General features: G+C 57.4%; 1 protein-coding gene across 2 annotated transcripts; it reads left to right on the forward strand.

The window, feature by feature from the left end:
* The first annotated feature begins 4,099 nt into the window (after positions 1 to 4,099).
* On the forward strand, positions 4,100 to 23,464 carry AMN (amnion associated transmembrane protein). 2 transcript variants are annotated; one of them, XM_035328198.1, is made up of 13 exons: positions 4,108 to 4,563; positions 7,151 to 7,269; positions 7,401 to 7,445; positions 16,163 to 16,250; positions 17,148 to 17,383; positions 18,652 to 18,789; positions 18,899 to 19,001; positions 19,781 to 19,863; positions 20,198 to 20,384; positions 20,917 to 21,082; positions 22,961 to 23,063; positions 23,213 to 23,359; positions 23,414 to 23,464. In XM_035328198.1, exons 1-12 carry the CDS (start codon positions 4,326 to 4,328, stop codon positions 23,321 to 23,323), a joined length of 1,617 nt encoding a protein of 538 aa, XP_035184089.1. In that variant the 5' UTR covers positions 4,108 to 4,325; the 3' UTR covers positions 23,324 to 23,359; positions 23,414 to 23,464. The 2 variants fall into 2 exon arrangements, with proteins under 2 accessions (XP_035184088.1, XP_035184089.1); XM_035328197.1 differs by lacking the exons at positions 22,961 to 23,063; positions 23,213 to 23,359; positions 23,414 to 23,464 and adding an exon at positions 22,027 to 22,043 and having other exon boundaries at positions 4,100 to 4,563; positions 20,917 to 21,085.
* The last annotated feature ends 208 nt before the right edge of the window (positions 23,465 to 23,672 follow it).

The raw sequence follows: 23,672 nt of genomic DNA on the forward strand, positions 1-23,672 counted from the left end.
TCCTGCAGAGGAGATTATTTCAATCAGCCCTGGCTGGTAAAAACAGCATCTGTCTGAGGGTGGTTGGTGAGGTGCCTCTCAGCGTGCCCCTGCCACTGCCAGCAGGCAAGGCTTGAGCTGGTCCCCAGCTATTGCCCCCTTAGCTGGTGTCCCAGGGCAGAAGGTGGAGGCTTGTAACATCAGGGTTTAAAAATAAATCTTTTCTGAGCTCAGGGGGATGAAGTGGGCTGGTTAAAGTGTCTGGCAGAGCGTTGGCTCAGGACTTGAAAAACAAGCCAGGTTGCTCAGATCCCAAATCCACACATGATGTAGCTCTGTAGCTGCTCCTTGCCCATGTGCAGTGAGCACTTGATCTCCTGCTTGAGGCTCCAAGATAAACATGTGCAACTTCTGAGTTCAAATGGCCATTGGCATCTCACCTGTCCTTCCTCCTTGAGCTGAAATAGCTGATCCATCATCACCCACACTCAGGTGTTGCTCTCCCCCTGTGACATTTGGAAGAGTCTGTGCCCCTCCAGCTTCCCCAGCACAATGCTCCACCACATCCCTGGGGAAGGCGCCAGCCTCCTCCTTTGCTCACCTCAGGCTCCCTGGCTCTGTGCATCATGTACAAGCTGTCCACCCAATGCCATCCATAAGTTTGCAGATGACACTAAACTGGAAGAAGCTATTGACTCCATCAAGGGTAAAGAGGCCTTGCAGAGAAATCTTGACAAATTAGAGGGCTGGGCAATCACCAAGAGTGTGATGTTTAACAAAAAGATTCTGTACTTGAAAAGGGGGCACCCCTGGGTATCTGTACAGACTGGGGAACCAGAGGCTGTAGAGTAGTCCCATGAAGAGGTCTGGGGGCTCTGGTCAACAGCAAGTTGTACGTGAGCCAGCAGCGTGCCCTGGCAGCCAGAAGGGCCAACTGTACCCTGGGGAGCATCAGGCATGGCACTGCTGGCTGGGGTAGGAGGGACTGGCCTGCTCTGAGTCAGTGTGGCCTCACCTCTAGCACTGTGGGCAGGCTGGGGCACCACTAATAGAGAGTGCCCAGAGGAGGGCTACAGAGACAGTGAAGGGTCTGGAGGGGTGGATGTGTGAGGAGCAGCTGAGGTCCCTCGGTTGTTCAGCCCCGAGCAGAGCAGGCTGAGGGGAGGCCTCATGGCGGCCTGCAGCTCCCTCACGAGGGGAGCGGAGGGGCAGGCGCTGAGCTCTGCTCTCTGGGGACAGCGACAGGACCCGAGGGAACGGCATGGAGCTGGGACAGGGGAGGGTCAGGCTGGGTGCTAGGGAAAGGTTCTGCACCCAGAGGGTGGTCGGGGCACTGGGACAGGCTCCCCAGAGCAGTGGTCACAGCACTGAGCCTGAGCCTGAGTGGTCACAGCACTGAGCTCAAGGAGTGTTTGGACACTGCTCTCAGACACAGGGGCTGATTTTTGGGTGGTGCTGTTCAGAGCCAGGAGGTGGACTCAATGACCCTTGTGGGTCCTTTCCAACTTGTGACATTCTGTGATTACACATGAAGTGCTGGATGGTACCTCTTCATTCAATACCATCAGAGACACCACCATTCGACACCAAATGTCCAGCCTTAGCTCCCTGGCTGGCTGCTGCAGAGCTCCTCTGTCACCAGGGATGGGCTGTGGGGATGCACATTGTGCTGTCACACCTGTGACATTAATGTTTTCTCAGATAAATGAGAATCTCACGTGGTGTCTCATCCTGTGCCATCTGCCCCTGCTATTATTTTTTATCACAGAGTAATTTTCTTCTGTCCTAAATGATTTTCTGGGGATGTTGTTATTGCAGCTTGGCCATTTGGAGGGCTGCAGGGAGTCGGGAGCACATCACGCACCTCAGGGATCAATGGTCACAGCCATCAGTGCTTTGTGCCACCTCAGCAATCATTGGGCTCCCTTCCCAGGCAAGAAGTGCCTGCTGAGGACTGCCATGGGAGGAGAAGCTCCCTGTGTTTCTTATTTCTGCTACAGGCTGTGACTTGTAAACTGCAAGAAGAGATGTGTTTGTACAGCAGGGGAATTCAGAGAGGCGCTGGGCTGAATGACTGAAGTGAATGGTACCTCTGGCTCTGATACCAGTTTATAATTCAGTGCTGGGTAAGTCAAGCATCTGCTGTGTGTGGCTTGCCATTCTGCAGTGCCGATGTGCTTGGCCTCCCTGCAGCATCACAGAATCACAGAGTGGTTTGGGTTGGAAGGGACCTTAAAGACCACCCAGTTCCAACCCCCTGCCATGGGCAGGGACACCTCCCACCAGACCGGGTTGCCCAAAGCCCCATCCAGCCTGGCCTTGAACACCTCCAGGGATGGGGCATCCACAGCTTCTCTGGGCAGCCTGTGCGAGTCCCTCACCACCCTGAGTGAGGAATTTCTCTTTATATCTAATCTAAACCAACCTTCTTTGAATTTAAAGCCATTCCCCTGTGTCCTGTCACTCCACGCCCTGACAAAGAGTCCCTCCCCAGCTTTCCTGTAGGCCCTGTTTAGGTACTGGAAGGCTGCTATAAGGTCTCCCCGGAGCCTTCTTTTCTCCAGGCTAAACAATCCCAGGCTGAGAGAGTCAGCCTCTCTTTAGAAGAAGTGCTCCAGCCCTCAGTCATCCTCATGGCCTCCTCTGGACCTGCTCTAACAGGTCGATGTCTTTCTTATGCTGGGGCCCCAGAGCTGAGCACAGTGCTCCAGGTGGGGTCTCATGAGAGCGGAGATGATCACAGGCAGTTAGAGCTTGCACTGGCAGGCAGCAAGGAGTAAACGTGCTAATCTCTGGGCTGGGGCAGCAGCTTTCATTTCTGGAGATCGATTTCTGCTTCCTTTCATCTTCGTTTCTCTCTCTGTGCCTCTGCCTGACCCCAGCCTCACCCTTGTTCAGCCTCCTGTTGCAAGGCTTGCTCCTTGGGCACAGCTGTACCGTGGTGCTACAGCAGCAGCAGAAGCTGGGGCAGAGGAGGGCACATTCCAGTCCCAGGAGGAACACGGAGCAAACGCCAGGTTGTCCTGTCCTGTTCTGTCCTGGGTTGTCCTGTCCCCATGTTCCCAGCCCTATTGCAGCTGTCCCAATACCAGGAGTTTCGCTTGGATTCCTGTAACTGCCCTGCCCCATCTTAACAGAGCAGCAGGAATGGGGCCTGTCCCTTTGTGGGCAAGATTTTCCATTGATGAGCACAGGACAGATTGTTTTTTTTTAAACCTCTGCCTGAGTGCTGGGTGAAAACAAGGCACAAAAAGCAAAAACAGGGGTGTGTTAACCCAGACTGTGTGAGGGGAGGCTCATCCCACCCTGCCTCGATGTCTTGCGGCATCTCTCACTGTGTGGGACTGAGTAGTTTCTCCTCTCCCACCTGCCTCAGACGTGCTGTGGGATGCTGAGGCCATGGACAAGTGTGCGCCCTGCCCTCTGCACACTGAGGACCTTTCTTCAAGCTGTTCCTGCTGAGCATCGCTGATTAATTTTTTTTTGCCTGTTAGAGTACAGATTTCAGCACAGCCAGCAATCACCCAGAGATCCCCAGGGAGTGATTTGTGAGCGGTAATGAGTGTGGGAGCCTTTCACCTCGAGGACATCTCTTGGCATCCAGCTCCCTACGCGGAAAGTGCTGACTACGTTTGGGCTGATGCCCAGGCTGGGAGCTGCTGCTCGAGAGCTTCTTCGCTTGGCGAGTCAGCAGGCCGTGCTTGTGGCACCGGTGGGGACAGGGACATGGGGACAGCACTGCCCGCCTCCCCGGGCACAGTGCATCAGCTGGGGCACCTGGGGAGTGGGAAGCCTGCTGCTCTTCTCAACCCTCTGCTCACAGGGGTAAGGGTTTGGGAGAAGAGAGGATATTACCAGGGACTGGTGAGTGGCTTCACCAAAGTACCCCCATCGGCGGGGATGGCTGGCAGTGGGGATGGAGGTGAAAACACCCATCCGTAGGCTTTGTGGCTCCTTAAAATGACAGTTGCTCGGGGTCAGTGGGGGCACTGGGGATGGTGTGGACCTTTGTCCTCATCCTCCTCCTGTGCTGGCGCCGCTGCCACCTTCGACCCCCAGCAGCCTCAACGAAAGCAGCGTGGGGCTGCGCGGCGCGCACCAGGTAATGAGCAAATCAGCTGGTGGCCAAAGTACAATTACAAGTTGTTGCTGGAAGCTGCTCTCTTCCAAGGGAGCGAATTGAAAATACACGGAGACCATTATGGTAATGATGGGGTTCTGCGGGGGGGGGGGGGAACTGGAAGTGAGTTTGGGGTGAGTTTGCTCACAAACCCCCTCCAGAAGCCACCACCGCTGCTCTCGCCTCCTTGCCTCGCTCCCCAGCAGCTCTTCCAGGCTCCCTGGGGATGCCAAGAAAACACCTGGGAGAGGAGCTGAGAGCAAACTGGCTCCTGGGGCTGGCCGAGGCTGTGGTCAGTGCTGGGGGAAGGCTGCATCCTGCACCGCTGCGCTCCTGCGGGCTGAGCCCATCACGTGCCTGGGACGGTCCAAGGTCCGGCCAGGCAGGGCTGTGGAGGCGAGCACCAGCAGCCTGCAGTGACATGGGGAGCCTGGTTTTCCTCCTCGGTATGCTGCAGCTCCTTGGTGAGTATGCCCAGGGCCTGGCTGCGTGGAGAGAAGGGCTGGCCGAGGGATGATTTCCCCATTTCAGGTGTCCTTTAGCAATCCTGTTTCGGAGCAGAACTTCAGCGTCACTTGCGGTGTATTTGCAATGCAAACAGCAAAATGCATTTCCAGCTGGACAAAGAGGAGGAAGGAGAACGAGCCTGGGAGGCCAGGCTGCTATTTGTGTGTGGCACTCGCCGCGCCTCTGCAGCTCAGGTTTTCCTGCTCTCACTCAAAGCCAGCAGCTCTGCACTGCAGGATCCATTTTCTGTTGAATATGCATGTCGCTTTGATGTTCAAGGGCTGCGCTTCCCTGGAGACAAGGCTGATTAAATAGCACACTGATATTTCCCGGGCTGCGGAGGGTGCAGGAATGCGTCAGCACAGCTGTATGAGGAAAAGAGGGCTGTGCAGGAGCAGGTTAACCTCTGCGGCCCCACGGTGGGCAGCGTGTCGGGTAGGCACACAGAGTGTGGGCTTGCTCCACAAAACACCTTGCAGCTGTGGGAACATGACGTGTGTGTGCCGTGGGGCTGGCAGAGCCTTCCTGCCACAGCTTTAACCTGGCTTTTTGGGGTGGGAAGGACACGGGTCCCTCGCGTGGACAGAGCAGCTTGCAATGGCTATCTGGGGGCTTTTTCCTTTCTTAAGCTCTTTCTGACTCCAAGCCAGCGAGGACCTCAGATCTGCCCTAACCTTCCTTTGACTGCTAGGAATGGAAAGTTCTCTTGCTGTCTCTCGGGACATCTCCCACCCGTCTCCCAGCTGGAAGTTGTCTCCAGCCCCTCTGCTCACCTCCTGCCCCAGCTGCTCACGCCCATGTTCCGGTGCCTGCTAGTGCATTACACCTTTCATTCAGGTTAAAAACATATTTTTTCTCTTCATCCGGACATGGTTATGTACAATAAATGGTCTCAGCAGAGCCCCTGGCAGAGCCAGCCAGTGCAAGTCTGCAATTATGCTCCGAAGGCGATCATTACACACTGATAAAGCCTCTGCAGAGCCTACTTAGCACAACCAGCCAGCTCTCCTCCCGGTCTTTGGGACTAGCAGGTCTCAGGCTCTCTGCAGCACACCTTCCCCACCAGCCACAGCCATCCAGACCCCCTCCCTGCCGAGCTGGGGTCCCCATGGCCCCTCTGTCCCTCTCCACCCCACCTCCAGCCCCCAAGTCGTGCTCCTGCCCACTCCTCTCCACCACCTACTTTGTGTGTACTCTGTAGTGTTGTTATTTTTTCCCATTTACTAAAGGAAAGACAAACTCTATTAAGAGCAAAGGTTTTTATTTATTTATTTATTTTAGCCCCCCCCCCCCCTCGGGGGGTCATAAATCACTTTCCCAAAGCCATTTAATTCAGGCTGTTGAGAATCATCTCCAGGTGAACGCGAATTTCCCAGCCAAGCCTGGGAAATGTCAGGCTCGCAGACAGATGCTCCTGGAGCTCTTGTACAAACAGAGGGGATTAGGGTGGAAACCAACCTCCTGCTGCTCCGCGAGCGGGGCTGTCACTGGGGGTGTCATGAGCGGGTACCACCACGACACCATCGGGGTCCTGGCAGCCCATGGGGACCTCAGGCTCTAGGACACAAGTGAATCCCCACCATTGAGCCCCAAACCTGTGATGCCAGCCAGTATTTTGCACTACATGCCGTACCAACCCCCCTTTCTCCTCTTGTCCTCTCCTCCTGGCACTGCTGGCTCCGTGTGCTCACCTCCTACCTCCTGGAACCACCAAGGGCAGGGGCTCTGTATTTGATTAACACCTCATTAGGTTGGGGGCCCTAATGGCACCAGAAAACAAGGAATTTAATGCTTAGGTACCAGGTTGTATGTATCATCCTTACCCACTGCCTGCAGGCCTTTACTGCCTTGTCTCTTGTGTAAAGTATCTGTCTCTTATTCGTATTTCTTCCTGGCTGGGTAAAAAAATATCACTCAGCCAAAAATCCCTTTTGCAGAGGAGGCAGGGGCAGGAGGACTGGGGCTGCTGAACTGCAGCCAGGCAGAGGCTGATCCTGGGCAGAAAATCCCCAGATCCAGCTTGAAAAGGTCGAAGAATCCCATAGAGCATCCCATGAGGCTGGGCACTGGGACAGGCTCCCCAGGACAGTGGTCACTGCACAGCCTGCTGGAGCTCAAGAAGTGTTTGGACACCGCTCTCAGACACAGGGCCTGGTTTTTGGGCGGTGCTGTGTGGAGCCAGGAGCTGGAACCGATGACCCTTGTGATGGCTGGCACAAGGGTAATGGCCTGCTTTGTGTCCCTCTGAGCCTGGTAGATCACCCCGCCGCTGCTGGGGTGAGCATGAATGATGCCACCAGCACAGAGGCATGGGCAGGGCGGGGAGGAGAAAGCAAAGTCACAGCCCTGGGCCCCAGGCTTGTGGTGGTGAGCTGGTGCAGCACGCAGGGCTGGCTTCCAAGGGTGCGGAGGTCTGGGCTGCAAACCCCATCCCTGCAGCCACCTTAGGAGAACCAGGGGCTGCGATGCCCCCTGAGGGCCTGGCCCACGCTGGGACATCTCTCCAGAGGTCCTGGGTTACATTTGCTTCCCTGCTCCTCCCAGCTGCTGCCATGGCTGCGTACAAGCAGTGGATTCCCAACACCAATTTTGAAACCGCGTCCAACTGGGATAAAGAGCGGGTCCCGTGTGCCAGCGATGTGATTCATTTTGAGAAGGACAAGGTATCAGTGCTGAGCTTTTTTATTATTATTATTATTATTATTATTTTTGCAAAATGACATTGGGCATTTGGCAAGCCCTTTACCTGCCCATGGAAAGCACACCAAGACTTTTATTCTTGCTTTCTTTTCAGGTGCTCTCGGTCTTCGTCGGGTCTCCCCACGCGGTGACGGACATGGTGAGCAGTGTGCCACGGGTGGACGGGTGGGTGGCACTGGTCCGACCCGCAGAGAAACCTCAGCTGGGGCAGCAGCTTGAGCATCCTGTGCTGCTCCGTGCGGAAAGCAGCCTGGAGCAAAAAGCCCATGTCCATGTATATTTATTTATTTATTTTCATTTGGGGCAGTGGGGTTGAAACATCCCAAAAACCTGTTGGAAGAAATTAAGTTTTCTTCCCAAAAGGAAGGAAAAAAAAAACCCTGTCCGCTGAGCTCTTTGCAGTAGCCTTCTTGGGAAGCACCAGCTCCCGGCGCGGCTGGTGCGGAACAGATACTAGCCCTGGGCTGAGGCTAAGTGAAGCTGACAGGAAAACACTTTGAAATGAAAACAAACCATTCGGGGAAATCCCAAAATGTTGCTCAAGAAATTTCTTTTCAAATGCCATTGCTTTTCATATTTTTCTCGGGTACTCTTACCCCAGAGGCGGTGAGACAGGCACAGCACTGAGCTGCAATGCACCCGATGGGTGAGCGCGGGCTGGGGGCTGCGGGGGGCAACGGGAGGTCCTGGCTGGGGAGCTTGAGCTGCAAAAACACCGTCGAGGAGGAAAGGGGAGGAGAAGCCCATCCCAAGACAGCAAGCTGAGTTGGAGTGTCCCACCAAACAGGATGTGGCCACAGCAGAGTTTTCTCTGGCCTTTAGGCTCAGCACAAAATCAGAGATGGGGTTTGGCTCTTTTCTCAGCCATTAAATCTGAACGAGCCCTTGAAATTTGTGTCGTATAATTTGTTCGAGCTGTCTACCCCGCTAATAGTTTTGATGCTTTAATAACGCCATGCGCCACATTTAATCCCTCTACAAATATTTGGAGGAGTTACTTTATTTATGTGGCATTTTACATATGAATTTTGGAAGGAAAGAATGTGCTTGGGAAATACGTTCAAATATAATGTAATAAATGAGGTGGAATTTATCCAGAGAAGAAAAGAGCAAAATATCACTCCAGTAGATTTTATTTTACTTACAGATGAATGTATAATATTTCTAAAGTACTTTCATCAGAGGACTGCGAAGTGCATAATTGCAAAGCAGCATTATTCATTACAGCATTAGCCTTTCAAAAACAAGCTAAAGAGCCCAAATTAAAAAGACCCAAGGCTGGCCATGCGCTGGGAACAAAGGCCAGAGGCCAGAGATCCCACCTGCGGCAGCAGAGCCCTGCCGACCTCCACCAGGCACTCGGCTGGAGGTTTCCACCACAGGAGGTAGAGTCGGGGTTCCCGAGTGGCCCCCAAATCCTCCCCAGCACCAGGTCAGGCTCCGGTGGGGGTTTTGAGCCCTGTGCAATGGCTGCTGCTGGGCAGCTGACTTCCCGGCACGCAGCTCCCTCCTCCTCAGAGCCTCACCGCTTGCAGCGAGCCGTCCCACCGAGTTCCCAAACCTGGCTATTCAGTTTTGTGATTTCACCTCTACCATCTCCCTCTCCCTGCCGTGTGCTGCCGTGCTCTGTGCTCACCAGGTGATAAGGGGATTGCCAAGACGAGGGATTTTAAAAAGCCCAAATCCAGCACCTGAGCTGCTCGGCCGCTTGTGGGGACGGCGTGAAATTTGGCAACGGGGTCGTTCGGAAGCAAATTGGTATTGAAGCTTTTTGCAGTGAGGCAGGGCTGCACCTGCTCAGATGCTGGCCTCACCGCGCCGCAGAATTAATCACTTAAATCAGCAGGAATACATTAAGCTTTGGAGTCGCCATGGAGATGCTATACAGCCTTTGGCCAAAAAAAATAAATAAAAAAAATAAAAAAACCAGGCGAGCGATGCTTGCTATAGCATCACAGGAGGGAATTTGTGGCCAGGGAAGGGGCTCAGCTCTCATTGACTTTCATGAGGACGGTGCTGACTGTGCAGGGGAGGAGATGCTGGGGGCTGGTGCAGAGCTGGTGGAGAGGTGGTGCGAGGACTCTTGTTCCCCCTGCGTCTCCTGTGTAAGAAACACCAGAATACCCGCTCTTGCCCCCTGAACAGGCTGTTTGCTGCGCTCCCACTGCTGGTTCTCTGCCCCTGTGTGTGTGCGCCCATGGACAACGGCAAGATCAGGCCTGATCCTGTTGTAACAAGACCTTCCTCTCCTTTCTGTTTTCCCCTTTCCTCTTGTTTTCCCTCCTGCATGCTGCTGTGCACTCAGCGCCCGGTCACCGCTCCTCTTCTCACAGCTCGGCCCGGGGAGAGCTGCCGCCCCTGGCCCCTGCCCAGCCCGCAGCCCCCTGGAGCTGTTGGGATCAGGTCGGGGCTGCAGGGGCCCGAACCCACAAAGCCCACCTCCCCTTCAAGGGAGGCGCCTTCATTGTTCGATTTGTCACTTGTCTGCTCTGAAGGTTAGAGCGGGTCTCTAACTCAGCTACACACTAAATCCAAATCCAGCTTAAGCGTAGAGTGACTTTGAAGCGTAACCATCACTATTAGGCTGGATTTTCTATGGTCTTTAGCTGCCTAAAGATGCAGATAAGTATTTAGCAGGCTTCCAGAGGTGCCTGAGGGTAAATCTGCAAAAAAAGGACGGAGGTGCTCAGCGTGGCAGTGCCTGACGTGCCAGCAAGGCATCGAAAACCCAGGACCCGGCAAGGGGCAGGGGACCCAGACCTGCACCCCCGTGCCCTGCCTGTGACTGCGGGGCTGTGCCTGTGTCTCGCACTGGGTGCTGTGACCTGGGTCCAGCTGCACCCCTGGGTGCTCGCCCTGTTTTTGGCCCTGAAGGGCCGCAGGCACTGAAGTGCAGACAGTCCCCACGGGAAAGCCGGGCACGGCGTTCCCCAGCCCGCACAGGCCCTCGAGCAGTGCGTGCCCCAGCCGGGGCCAGGGACGGCCCGCGGGGTCAGGGATGATGCCACTTGCTATTTTTGGGGGGGCAGGAGTCAGGTTTAGCCACGTGGGCAGCGCAGCCTCGTGTGGTCTCGGGGTCAGGGCACAGCGTGAACATCACCTTCTGCTCTCTGCTGCTCCCTGCTTGGGGGGAAACCACCAATGTCATGGGCATCTCCGGTGCCTTCAGCCCGGAGCCCCCTGCCCAGTTAGCACAATGCCTTATGGCTGGTGGCACCACCACCTGCACCGAGCTGGTGGCCTCTCATCACACCCTGCCTGCAACCCATCCCCGCCCCGAGGTGTCCAGGAGGTGATGGGGTGGGATTGTCCCTGGGGACCGCGCTGCCCGCAGGGCGGGCTCACACCCGAGCTGTGCCCAGCGCCCATCCCACCGTCACCGAGGTCCAGCTGCCCAAACCTTGTCCCTGCCCACCGCTACGGGGCCCTAATCCCCAGGGAGGGTCAGGAGCTGGGGTCCAAGCAGGCCCTCATCTCCTGGCGTTTTATTTTTAGCTGCCTAATTGTGAGAGCAGAATGTACTCGGCTTTGCTGCAGGATGCTCCTGCTTGGTTCCTGGCAGAGATTGATCTCGAAATGCCAATTGCTCTCCAGGGGCGCTGGCTCTAATGAATTGCAATGGTTTGTGCTCGGCCCACGCACCGGCGCTCCCCTCCCCCTGCTTCCGAAATCGCTGCAACGCAGGTTAACAAGACCCAGACAAGGGAACAGTTTCTCTTTTCCCGAGATGAAGGTAAAAATTTCATGGGAGTGTGTGTGTGTGTGCGTGTGTGTGTGTGACGACACATAATTACCAGCCCAGATCCCGCAGGCTGTTCTCCGGCAGCGTGCCTGCTGAAGGGCTGCCTGAGGAAGGGGTGCAGCGAAGCAGCTTTTTGCAGCCGTCCATGCTGACACCTCCCCGCGTTTATTTGTTCCTTGCAGACTCGTTTGCAGCAGGAGGGAGCTGCAAAGCCCGCGGTGAGCAGAGCAGCGTGCCAGCACCCTGGGGGCTCGTGGGCTGCGGTGGGTGCTGGGGCAGCTCTGGCTCTGTGCCGCCCCTCGGTGAGCACCTCCAGCCGCCTTCCGTCTCTCTCTGACCTTGGGCACAGAGAGGAGTTCAGAAAAATGAGCTGAACTAATCCTGAGTAGATTTGTAAATAGCTCTAAGCCTCTGTTTGCAGTCTGCATCCATAGCTCAAGTGCCTTAGCCTGACTTGCACTCCCGCAGGTGCGAACATTTCACGTACCGGCTGCTCGGCGCGGGAGCTGTGTCCCTGCTCTCACTTCTTGGGCAAAACAGTGAGGATGCTCCCGATGTCCCCTCGTCCCTCTGCCCAGGCACCAGGACACCCCATTTCTGCCCAGGGAGGCTCGGAACACCCACACATTGGCCAGGAGCTGGGGGCAGCAGGGCTTGGGAAGGGCTTTGGTCCCCTGGGGGAAGGCTGGCAGTCTGCTGACCTCAGGAGGATTTTGGCAGGATCTCCTTCCCCCAAGGCCAGGAAGTGCTGTTGGTTTGCACTTTATCATGGTGCTGCAGATAAAATGCACCCCAGCAGAGCATTTTGAGGCAGGTGGAGCCGCGGGTCAGCCGAGAGGGGCTCAGCTGCTCCCTGGGCACAGCCTCACTACTCCATCACCCTCACCTACGTTTTGCCGAGGCCAGCTCAGCAGGCAGAGCAGGGGAACCTGATCCCGTATTGATGAGAGCACAGCTGCCAAGTTACCCTGCCTTGCAGGGGGCAGCAGGGATGCAGGCAGGGGAGAGCAGCCAAGCACCTCGATAACGTGCAGGGGATGATGCCAGAGTCCCGCCAGCACGCTGCTCCGCCGCCCGTGCCCCTGCTGCTGCCGTGGGTGAAAGCAGAAGGGAGAGGTGCTCGAGGGAGCCGATGAGGGCTGGAGTGCATCTTCATTGAGCAGCGTTCTCATGGGGGAAAAAAAAAAGTACACATCTCACCCTTTTTCCTTAGGATGCTGAAGCCCAGCTCCTCCCGGGGGGCATGTCTCACGGAGGGGTGTCAGGCTAACCGTGGCACCTTCCCACCGCGGCTCCCCCAGCAGGAGGTCTCTGCAGTTTCCAGCCATTCGCCCAGTGGTGCTGGGATGCTCCAGGTGCAGGAGCAGGGGAAGGAGCGGGGTCAGGATGGACACAGCAGCACTGGGCTTGGAAACGAGCTGGAGGATGCAGGTGTGAGTTTCATCCGGGCAGGAGAGAAAGCAAAGGAAGCCCCTAACAAACCAAAACAACCCCACAGCAAGCAGAGCCCTGGCAGCTCTCCAGAGCCATCCCAGGGATTTACCTGTGGATAAATCTGGCCCCGTGCCTTGCTGCTGGATCCCACCCAAGAGCACGCACACCTGGCGGCACCCAGAGCCCCCGAGGGCAGGGGGAAAACCCCCGCATTTCCCATCCACAGGCAGCAGCAGGAAGGGACCAGAGGCTGCCTGTCCTCCTGCCTGCCTCCTGCCTTTCCCCACAGCAGATGCATCCCATTTTCCCTGTGCTGATGGATGTGGCACTGCTCCTGCGCTCACCTCAAACCCATGCTCATTGCCAGAGCGCCGCCGGGATGTGCCAGAGGCTGGGTATAACCCACACATCTCAAAAGCTGCCCTCTCAGGCCTTTGCTTTTGGGTTAGAACAGTTGCAGGTCATTCTGCAGGAAAGAAATGCAGGAGGTGGCTCCTGCCCTGCCTTCCCCTCTCCTTCCTTTTGCACTTCAGCAGTTGGTTTTGTTCTCACTGACGTGTTGGGGCAGCAGGACCGCACCTCGTGCCATGGCACAGTGCTGGCGTGGCACATGTGATGGCTGAGAACAAGGTGGGGTCTTTCCTGTCGTCTTTTTGGGTCTTTCTTTCTGACTTTGATGAGACAAATTATGGCTGTGTTTCAGTTGTCGCTACATTTGAAAATGAAGACCAGGGAGATAAGATTTCCCGGTGTCAGGGGCGGGAAGTAACCGGTGGGACTCCAAGCTCATGGTATTAATGCCCCTGGAGTACGGGTTGGCAGGAGCCGAGGAAAACAGATGAAACTGCCAGCTTTTTGGCTCTGCTCCTTTGGTACATGTCATTGCTCAGTTCAAAATGTACTTGGAGAGGGGCCCAGCCTATATGTAATTTCTATACAAACTCCCGAATGCAGAAAGCCACTGCCCAACCAGCGTCTCCACTCGTCCTCTGCAGTGAGCCGAGCTGCTTAACTCTTTGCTCTGCTAGGAAAAGACAAAGTGCAAATAGTTTACAGACTGAGATGCTCTGGACACCGGTGCGTGCCCCTTGGGAGGGCTTGCCCAGCTCTGCTGCCAACAGCAGTGGCCCCGCCGCTGCCTCCCGGCGAGGCCAGCAGTGGGGCGTGTACAGCACGTCTGCAGTGGTGGGCAATGAGACAAAGATGCAGCTGTTGGTGTGGGGACCAGCCTCGGAAAGTCCTGCCAGGAAGCAAAAGTGCAGGGCTCTTCTTGCATTCTGTGGTTGCTGGAGGAGCTGCATCTTCTCCAGAGAGCCCTGGGGCTGGTGGCTGCAGACCAACCCCAGCTGGCACACAGGCTCTGCACGTGTGGCTGTGAGGCCAAGGGGAATTTTCTTCCACCTCTCCTGTGGGCATGAGTGGTGCCATACGTGAGCAGAGCACGTTGCTGACCCTGCAACTTCTCCAGACCCTGTCCAGACGCCGCTCACCTCTGGACCCTCATGTGCAAGGGGTATGTGACGCTGGACCTGGCGGGTCACTGGATTTGTGTATGTCTGTGTGGATCTGCAACCAGCCGAGGTCCTTACCGGGCTGCCTTCCTTTGCTCCGGGAGTAATGTACATACTACATGCTCCTGCATTGCTCCCAGGAGCAGTGTGAGTAATGCAGATCACAAATGGATGGACACACTTGTCTGAGTGCTGCCTTTGCAGCTTTTTTCTCCCCCTCATTAATTTGTGAAGCTCTGAACAAACAAACCCCTGGCCACCTCGTGGTGTTTGGGGGGCTCTGATCCACAGCCGCGGTCAAAGTGCTAGGTAGCCTCACTGGGGAGAGAGATGTCCACCAGGCAGGAGCAGAGATGGGACTTCCCAACCTGATGGACTCAACCTAGCAGCAAAACTCACCACCACCACCTTCTGCAGCCTGGAGAAGTGACCAGGGGCCAGCTGGTGACAAGCCCCGGGGTCAGACAGCTCCGTCCCCGCTCAGCGCAGTCACACAGGGCTGCAGCCCGCAGGCTCGTCGAAAACGAGCCTGGTAAAGGAGGCTGGTAGCATAGAGCTTGGCCAGCTCAAAGCAGGCCAAGTCCCGGGCCTCAGAATGTCACTAGACATGGCTTCTGCATCTGCAGACAGAGGGCACGTTGCCATTCTCATCCTGGCAGACCTTTCAGCCTCTCTCTGTGTTGGAAAAATTGGCTTTCCTCAAGAGTAAAGAGGTTTGGAGGACGTGGTGGTGCGGTTCCTAGTTAGGCCCTACATGTCCTGTGGTCTTATGAAGCAGCACCCGTGGGCAAATGTCTCCTTCTGGGTGGTGGGGAGGCTCCGTGCCTCGGGGCAGGAGGAGCCCAGAGCCCAGTGATCGGCCCCTTCGCTCTGTCCGTGCCGCGGGCCGCCACTGGGACCCCATGGACAGAGCTGTCGCAGCCACCCGCTGCCATCAGTCCCAGGTCTCGCTTTCTCTAACCCACATGCATATTTAAAGGCCAATTAAGTAGATGAAACCTCAACATCTCATCTAGCGTGCCTCTCCCCGAGCGCAGGGCCCGCTGCACAGGCACGGTGCGGACCCGAGGGCTCCCAGCAGCTGGTGGGAGCGGCGCTGCGCCGCCGATGGACTGAGCTGGAGGAGGGTGAAGCCTTGCACATGACTCACCCCTTGACGCATGGAAATGCTGGGGGAAAACCCAGATTTTCCTCTGGCAGGCTGTACATGGAAAATGAGACGAGCGGGGCTGAATAAGCGGCGCGCTGTGAGTGAGTCGGTCGCTTGCTGCAGGCCGCCCCGGGGCGGGCAGTGCCGGCTGGAGGCGGCAGCTCCCTGCTGAAATGGGGCAGTGCTGTGCCCTCCGGGCTGGGCAGGATTTGTCCTGCTGACCGCTGCCAAACCAGGCAAGTGTGGTGCCACTGGCCTGGCCGGGTTGTTTGCCAGAGGGGGTGTGAGGAGAGGGTCTGGCTGCGGCAAGTGGTGCTGAGTGCTGCTGCCTGCTTTCCACAGCTCGCCCCCAGCACAAACCCACTGCGTCCGCCACCTGCTTGGGCTCCCTAATTGTTTTCTGCTAATCTGCTGAGGGGCAAACACAGGCGGTGTGGCAGGAGCCAGCACGGTGAGATGCTCACCCATGGGGCGAGGCATGTCCTAGTCTGTGAGCCAGTGTAAGGCATCTTTATAAATCCTAATCCTTTCATAAACCCACAGTTGTTTTTTTTAAACCTTTAATAAACCCGCTGCCCAGCCGGCAGCCAGTGCAGCCCACTGTTGTGCCACCTCTGGGTGCTTGCAGGCAGGAATTGGGTTTTGCATGGCACGGGAATTTATGCAGCCATTTCGGAGCCGCTGGGAGTGTCTGTGTGTGCCAGGGGAGGAGGGAGCCGTGGAAAGAGCTTACCTGGCTTTTCTGTTTTTCTTGTTTCCCTGAATGCTTCGTGCTTTTCTGTGCTGCTACCAGACAAAGTGAAACCCCCTCACAGCATCCCCGTCTGTAAAACCAGGCCACAATGCCTTCCCACTAGGCAGGGCGCAGTGAGGGTAACTCCTAATGACTGCAGAGTGCCTCGGAGATGGGGAGCGCAATTGGCATCCTGACAATTAGCGGTGTTATTTGATGACAAGCCTGGGTGGCTGGCAGCCTGGCAGCGGGGCCACGCAGTAACACTCTTAATCCCTTCGTCCAGTTCCTCCCCCTGAATGGAGAGCTCCTCCTGGCACCTGGCGCCGGATTCGCGGCTTTCGACGGCAGCTGGGACGCGGGATGTGGCTCAGGTACCTCGTGCCGGGCTGGCTGCCCAAGCAACAGGCGCTCAGCCACACGAACTCAGCAGCAGCAGCGCTACCGAGGCCTCTGCTCTCCCACCTCGTCGCGGGGTGACTCAGCCCCTCTGAATCCCTGCCCGCTCTTTGATGGCTTCCCCCACGTCGCGTCTCGTTTCTCCTGCTCCATCACCTGTCTTCTAAAAAAGTAATTATACCAGGGGCTCTTTGAAGTCGGAGCGGAGAGGTAAATGTTGTTTGTGTTTCACCCTGCCTATTAAGCATGCAGCCACATCAAAGCCCTCATTTTGCTTTGCCACGGTATTTCTAAAGAAAACTGGTTACAAATTACACCCCCGGGCCTCCCAGCGCCGAGCTGCGGCCGTTTGGGAGCGCTGCCCTTCGGCCCCGCAGGCGCCCATGTGCGCGGGTGTCTCGGCACATCCCGCTGCCTCCCGTGGCTCTCGGACTGCAGTGAGCGAGGTAGCAGTTTGGTTTGGGCAGTGCCACTTGTTTGCCCAGCGCTGCTTGCCCCAGAGGTGTACTTTTGCTGTCCTGGAGCCAAATAACACGTCTGGTGGCACGTGGCGTTGTAGTCCAGCCGCAGGACAGCATCGGGTACAACAGCACGCATGGGGCTGCAGCACTGGGCTGTTTTCCCCCCTTACCCTTAGGGTTCAGCTTTAAAGAAGGGGGGGAAAAAGTCCCCTGGGATCTGGGTCTGGGGGTCTGCAGCCAGAAGCAGGGCTTTGCTGCTGCCACCCGCCCTTGGCAGGAAGCCCTGCATGGGGAGGCGATGCCAGCAGGCCCCTCGCCCCAGCCCCGTGGCCCAGTGGCCGCCACTTTTACCCACCCAGAGGCTGTGGGCAGGTCCAGCTCCCACTCCACCTCTCCTCTCACTTGTCCCAGGCACGGTGCTGAGGTTCGCCGACGCTGAGCAGCGCTCCTGGTTCAACCCCGCGCTGTGGCAGGATGTGTCCCCTGCTGGGGACCAGGAGCCAGCTGGGCGCATCTTCTCCGTGGACGAGGAGCGAGTCCCGTGCCAGTACGACGATGTTATCTTCCAGCCCGAAACCTCCTTCCGTGTGAACCTCGACTCATCGCAGCAAGTGATCCGTCTCCGGAGCATCTCGCTCATGGGACAGGTAACGAGGAGCCGGGGGGAAACCTCCTCAGCACCTCCTCACCACATCCCCAGGGCGGTGCAGCATCAGGCAGATGATGATCCAGAGGCTTGGTGTTTTTTTTCTCCCCACCAGCACCCTCTGTGCCACCAAGGGGCTGCCCTTGTCCCAGGCACGTGTCTGCCACCGCTGTGCTCAGGGCCCCCCGGGACGCCTGCCTCCCACCCACAGCCTGGATGTGCCCCGCGGGCTGACAGTTGTCTCCCAGCTTTGGCTGCGTACCGCTCTCTAATTGATCGGGGGGATAATTATAGGAATGCTCGCAGCCTGCTGCGCTTCGGGCCAGGCAGATGCCAATCCCCGTCCCTCGCGGTCGGAGGAGCTGAAGATCACAGCCTCTGCGGCAGCACACAGGCGCTGCCTCCAGAAGTGGGAGATGCGGCAGACATCTCACAAGTGATTTATTATTTCTGCTGCTGTGCTGCCTGGGCTCAGCCATTTCGGGGCCAGGCGTCAGGAAACGAGCAAGCTGCCAGTGCCAGAGCCCCCATGGAGCTCATCTGTGGGGTCCAGGGGGTGCTGAGGTAGATGGTCCTGGGTGCTGGAGTGATGCTGGTCCTGCTGATGCCTGGGACCACCCCCCACCAGCACTGAGGGGCACAATCCTGCACCAACCAACCCCCCACGGTGGCTGCAGTGCTGTGGCGTTTGCTCTGGGGTGGAGGCAGCCACTGAGTGATGAGATGGAAAGAGAGCTTTATATTTTTGTGTATGTCTCGTATTTCTCAAAATCCAACCTTATAATGAAAGACAACCCTGTCCCTTTCCATCCGGCCCACTCCTTGCTGCCTGCAGGGTATTTTCACCCCAAGGACCGAGAAATCCTCTTGATGTGTCAGGAAGAGCCCCCCGGGGAAGGCAGCGGGTGCAGGGTGTAGGTGGCTGTGCAGGATGAGGCTGGGAAGCCCAGCTCTGCGTGTGCTGAGCCGAGCCCACTGACATGTTCCCCAGCTTGAAGGCAAGCACCTCATACCCAGTCCCTTCCCCCTGTAATTAAAACCACATAAACTGAGTTCCCTGGCCCAGCAGAAAGAGGCAGAACAAGAAAATTCTCATGGTTTATTTGTGGTCCTTTAAAAAAAATAAATTGGAAACGACTTTTCTGTTGGCCCCGTGGAAAAGCCAGAGCGGGCAATTTGCAGGGTTTTCCTGCTGCGTGGCTGCCGCAGGCTGGCTGCTGGAGGCAGTGATGGAGGTGCTCATTGTCCTCTTGCTCTCCTCCCGGGCAGGAGCTGAGCAGTGCTGAGGCTTGGGCCGAGTACCTGGGGGGCCCCTCGGCCCTGCGGCAGTTCCACGGCAATGGCACCCTGCAGGTGACAGGCGCCCGCTGTCCCCACAGCTCTGGCTGTGCCTGCGGGAACACCCAGGTGAGTCCCCCCGGGGAAATCTGGGGAAGTGCTTTGGGAGCGAGGGGCGATTCCTCCCCATCAAAAGGAACGGGGGACGAGGGACTGACGCTGCCCTGCTCTCCTCCAGGACGGACACCGCATCTGCGCGTCCCTGCTCGGGGCAGGGGGGTGCCCGGCGCTGCCCTGCCAGAGCCCCCTGCGGCCCCTCGGCCACTGCTGCGGGGTCTGCGGTGAGTGGGGCCCGAAGCGTCCTGGTGGGGGTCACAGCGCGGCAGGAGACCTTGTGCGGTGCACAACAGGCAAAGGAAACGTGCCTTTTTTGTACCTTTCCAGCAGCAAGTTTGTTTTGCTTCATTTAAGATAAAAACCTGCAGAGTGAGATCATTCCCTCGGCAGTGGGCACATATTTGTTAGTCCACCTGGCAGGTTGTTTAGGGCGATGCTTCATACGTGCCTGTACCTGGATATTTGGTACATCGCACCGAATTCATTAGAAAGGCACCATATGTTTCCCTGATACACTCCTAAAAGCAGAGCCTTTTAAAGCCATTAGGGGAATGTCATATTTCACCGAATGTTTGCTTGCATTGTTTCCGAGGACAACATTTGAATCGATGAATGCAGGGCAGCGACGGAGGGAACACGAGCTCCTTTGTGCCTCTCCTCCAACGCCACGGCAGCATTGCTGCACCGCAGCCTTGAGACCCTGCTAAATGCAGAGCTTCCTGCGGGTACATGCGGGAGAGAGCTTTCAGGGGAGAGCTTCCCGCTGGAAATATGTTGCCAAACAAAAGACTTTCACCCAAAGCAGCTGCTGAAAAGGCCAGCAAAGGAGGCGAGGTTTCTCCGGGCAGCTCAGACGCTGCTCCACTCCCCAAGCCCAGTGCGACCCAGCTGTTTGGAGGTGTTGGGGTCCCTGGGTGCCATCTGGGGCAATTGGAGTTGTGCCTCTGCTGCAGTGCTTTGTTTTTGGGCTGTGACTGCTTTTCTGTCTGCTTTTGGACCACAGGAGCTGTTGTCACCCTGGATTTCACACCCGATTTTGACCTGCAGAAGTACCAGGACAGAGTGCTGCGAGCCTGGCTCAGCCTGGTACGTCCCAGGGATGCTGGGTGTCTCGGTCCCCACAGTTTGGGATGCTTCTCCTCCCAGATTCGGCCTCTCAGGTGTGTCACCTTGCCCTGGGGGCTGGTGCAGCTGAGGTCCCATCCCATGGGGTGCTACACTGAGCTGCTTCCTCAGCTGCAGGCTGGCTGGAGGGGGTTTCCCTCTGGGAAGGCAGCAGCAGGGATGGCAGCTCTGTGCTGGGGCTCGTGCAGATTTATTGGTGGTCCTCACCGGTACGTCCATCAGGACTGTCTATGGATGGGATTTGTTTCTGCCCTCCGCTCTCACGGGCTTTATGTGGCTTTTGTGTTTTGGAAAGCCCAAGTACGAAGGCGTTCAGATGGCCATCTCCAAGGTGCACAGAGCTCAGACCTTCCTGGGACTCCTCCCACGGGGCTCCACGCCCGTCATCCAAATCGTGCTGGTCGATGGCGGGGCCGGAGAGCAGGCTGGCACCGCGGCACAGCAGCTGGCTGCAGACCTCGTGGGCGACGTAGCACAGCACGGTAACTCTGCCTCCTCCACGGCACGTCCCGGGGTGCTCCCAAACCGCCTCACCCCCACCAGGGCCTAACACACACACTTTGCTTTTCTCACCATTTCATCAGGGAACCTTGCTTATCCCAAAGTTTCACTGTTTTAATCATAACGGTGTGAGTGAAGCACCATGAAATGAAACTTTTTTCCCCCGTTTTCTGTGTTTCGACCTGTGCCCATCCTTGCCCCGAGGGCGCTTACCTGGCTGTGGCAGCCTGGTTCCTGCAGAACCCAGGTCCCTCTCTGCAGAGCTGCTTTGTGGCCAGAACACTGTGAGTGTAAGAGGCAGAAAAGTGTGTAGACCACAGCTGGGGGACACGCACCCAGCCCTATGTGTCCAGACCCATCCTGGCTGAGTCCACCTGGCCTTTTATCCCACACCTGTTCCCGGGAATGGGGTGACACTATTGTGCCTGCTGCCTCTGCCCTGTGTGTCCTGGGGCAGTGTGCAGGTAGCTCGCCCTCTCCAGCCCTCACCCCTTTCTTCCTGCTCCTTCCCAGGTGAAGCACTTGGCATTTCAAGCAGCAGAATGGAGGTGGCCACCGGCAGCACCCTCAGTGGGCAAGCAGGAAGCCGCGCAGCGAGGAGAATTGCAGTGGGGACGGTCCTGGGGCTGCTCTCCAGTCTCCTGGTGCTGGGAGGGGTCCTCTTTCTCTACCGAAAGAGGTAGGGACAGGGCTTCTGCAGCAGCATAGAGCTGATGCTGGTAACCTGCAGGCTGTGTCCTGCTCTGCCGGCTTCCAGACAGGGCCGCTGGGAAGGTCTGAGGTGGCCAAAGGGCAGCTTCATGGCCCCAGCCTCCTCCACAGCCAGGAGGGATCCGCTGGGCACAGCTGCCCTTGCTGCCTGGGTAGCTCTCCCGATCCTTGCAGCCTTCTGCCTGCAGCCTGCCAGGGGATGGAGAGCTGCAGCTGCCAGCTTCTAAGTAGAACCACATCAAAGCCATGCAAAACAGCTCTGAAACAGCCCCGAGAGGGGACAGCAGCGTTAGAAAGCAGCCGCAGCTCTCCCCCAGTGCCCTCATCCTGCACGCTGCGCAGCCCACTGGGCACCACCTGTGTCTCCATCCCCTTCCCCACGACACGCGGCATCAGGGTGGGCACAGGGCAGTGCCCACGGCAGGCTCTGGCTGCCTGCAGCGCCTCAGCCAGCAGCACCCAACTCCCTGCTGCCCCAGGGAGAGAGGCACCCTCATTTTATCTCCATGGTGAAGCGAGGAGTGATTTGCAGGTTTATCGGTATGTCTCTACCCACTGCCCTGACTGCAGGCATCAGGGATTGACCCCATCGAGAGGCATCGAGAGCACCTGTGTGTGCCCGGTGCACTGGTACCTGCCAGGGGACGCGGAGCCAGGGCCGCTGCTGGCTGTGTCGTGGGCTGACAGCAGAGCAGGTGGCTGGGGACGCTTCCCCTGCCATGTGGCACGTGCTGGCAGAATGCTTCCCAGCCATAAACCAGAGCCTCCGTTTAATTTCTAAATAAAACTCCCAGCCCCGTAATTGCTACTTGATGATTTATACTCCACTGACACTTCCTTGGACGCTGGACAGGCCTTCGAAACCCGCTCTGTCAGCAGCAGGAGGGAAGGGTGTGCAGCTACCCGAGATGGGCTGAGCCCGTGTCCCCAGCCGCCCTGCTCCTGCGGCACGTCCCTGGGTGGCTCTGGGGTGGGAAAAGTCCTCTGGTGGTGTTTTGGGGAGGGGGCGACCCAGGGGTGCTCCCCTCAGTGACCCAGGGGTGCTCCTCCCAGGGGGGGTGACCCCAGGGGTGCTCCCCCCCAGGCTGACCTGCTGGGTTGAAGTGAATTTGGAGGCAGGGCTGCAGAGACACGGTGGTTTTGGTTGGGTTTGCTACACCTGTGGGTTAATGATCAGGTTGTCCCTGGATGTCTTCTTCCCCCGGGCACTGAGTCCCCATGAGGGCGTTATTTGCTGGACAAGCTGCACATGGAGTCTGGCTCCGTGCAGCAGAGCCATCCTGGCCACCAGCAAACCAACAAATTCACCTTGTTCCCACCAAAAAGATCCCAGCACTCTCACACTGAGCATGCTGGGGGTGCTCAGGGGCTGCTGTGACACATGTGGAGCCTCGTACCTGGCGCAGGGACACTGCTTGGGACCGGGACCCTTAGGATAAGAGTAATGAGTAATCTAATGAAAGCAAGGGTAGTGCTTAACATGATGAAATGATAACATGGTAAAAGTAATGATAAAAAGTAATTAGTGCTTGTTGAGATTGCAGTGGGAACAGGTGGCAGCTCTGTGGCAATTCATTTTAGCCCCGGGAAGGCGAGAGCAATGGCTGTGAGGGACGAGCACCACAGTTATCTGCGGGCAGGTCCTGGAGCTGCAGGACCACTGCTTTCTGCTCAACGTGCATCTTCCCCGGGAAGGGGCACAAATGTCCCATTTCAACCATAACCCAAACCTTTGGCCCCTATTTCCCACCCACCTCTTGTACTGGCAGTGTTTTGGCCAGGGGATGTGCAGGTAGGGGGTGCCGTGGGTCCGGGGTGCTGAGGGTGATGCCATGTCTGTCCCCAGGCCGTGTCCCCTGCGCCTCACCCGCCTCCGGGACCAAGCAGAGGACCCGGCCCCCCCTGAGCCAGCGAGTGACAAAGGCTTCGACAACCCCATGTTCGACGTGGTGAGTGGCCCCTGCCCGGGGACGTGGGGTGCCTGGGGACATGGGGTGCCTGGGGACATGGGGTGCGCAGGGCTCTGTGCTGGGTGGGTTCTGCTGGGGGTGTTGCTTCCCTTCCCCATTCTTCGCTTTCCCTTCCCTTGCTGCTGCAGGAACCGCTGGACACCGGCTCCGTGGAGGAGGCACCGCAGGAGCTGGCTCCCAAAGCCCAGCCCATGTTCTACCTCAACCCCCTGTACGACCCAAGTGAGACCGAGACTTGACGGCGAGGCCTGGTGCCCAGGCAGCCAGGAGGGCAGCCACAGCCTCCCGGGGGACACCGCCACCTCACACGGCTCCTGGTGGGATCTAACCCACAAGCAGCAGAGCCCAGATGAATAAAACCAGCCGTGTGGTGAAGGAAATGGCAGCAAACCTTCGTCGTGAGGGCTTGGCCATGCAGGCATGGCCTCCTGGTTCACATGACACAGGTTGTGTTGGTGCCGTAAGGCCGGTCAGCATCGGGTGCTGGGTCCCGTGTGGCACCTGTGAGGTGGGGTCCGATTCCACGGGGTGCTGAGCGCCCCGTGCCTGTGCCAGCCCCACGCTGGATGTGGCCCAGGGCACACGGCC

Source organism: Oxyura jamaicensis, chromosome 5 (assembly GCF_011077185.1).
Source record: "Oxyura jamaicensis isolate SHBP4307 breed ruddy duck chromosome 5, BPBGC_Ojam_1.0, whole genome shotgun sequence".
NCBI lineage: Eukaryota > Metazoa > Chordata > Aves > Anseriformes > Anatidae > Oxyura > Oxyura jamaicensis.

Coding starts and splice junctions, on each gene's coding strand:
- AMN (XM_035328198.1), top strand. CDS start 4,326: ATGCCAAGAAAACACCTGGGAGAGGAGCTGAGAGCAAACTGGCTCCTG. Junction 4,564..7,150: donor CGGTATGCTGCAGCTCCTTG/GTGAGTATGCCC, acceptor TGCTCCTCCCAG/CTGCTGCCATGGCTGCGTAC. Junction 23,064..23,212: donor ACAACCCCATGTTCGACGTG/GTGAGTGGCCCC, acceptor TTGCTGCTGCAG/GAACCGCTGGACACCGGCTC.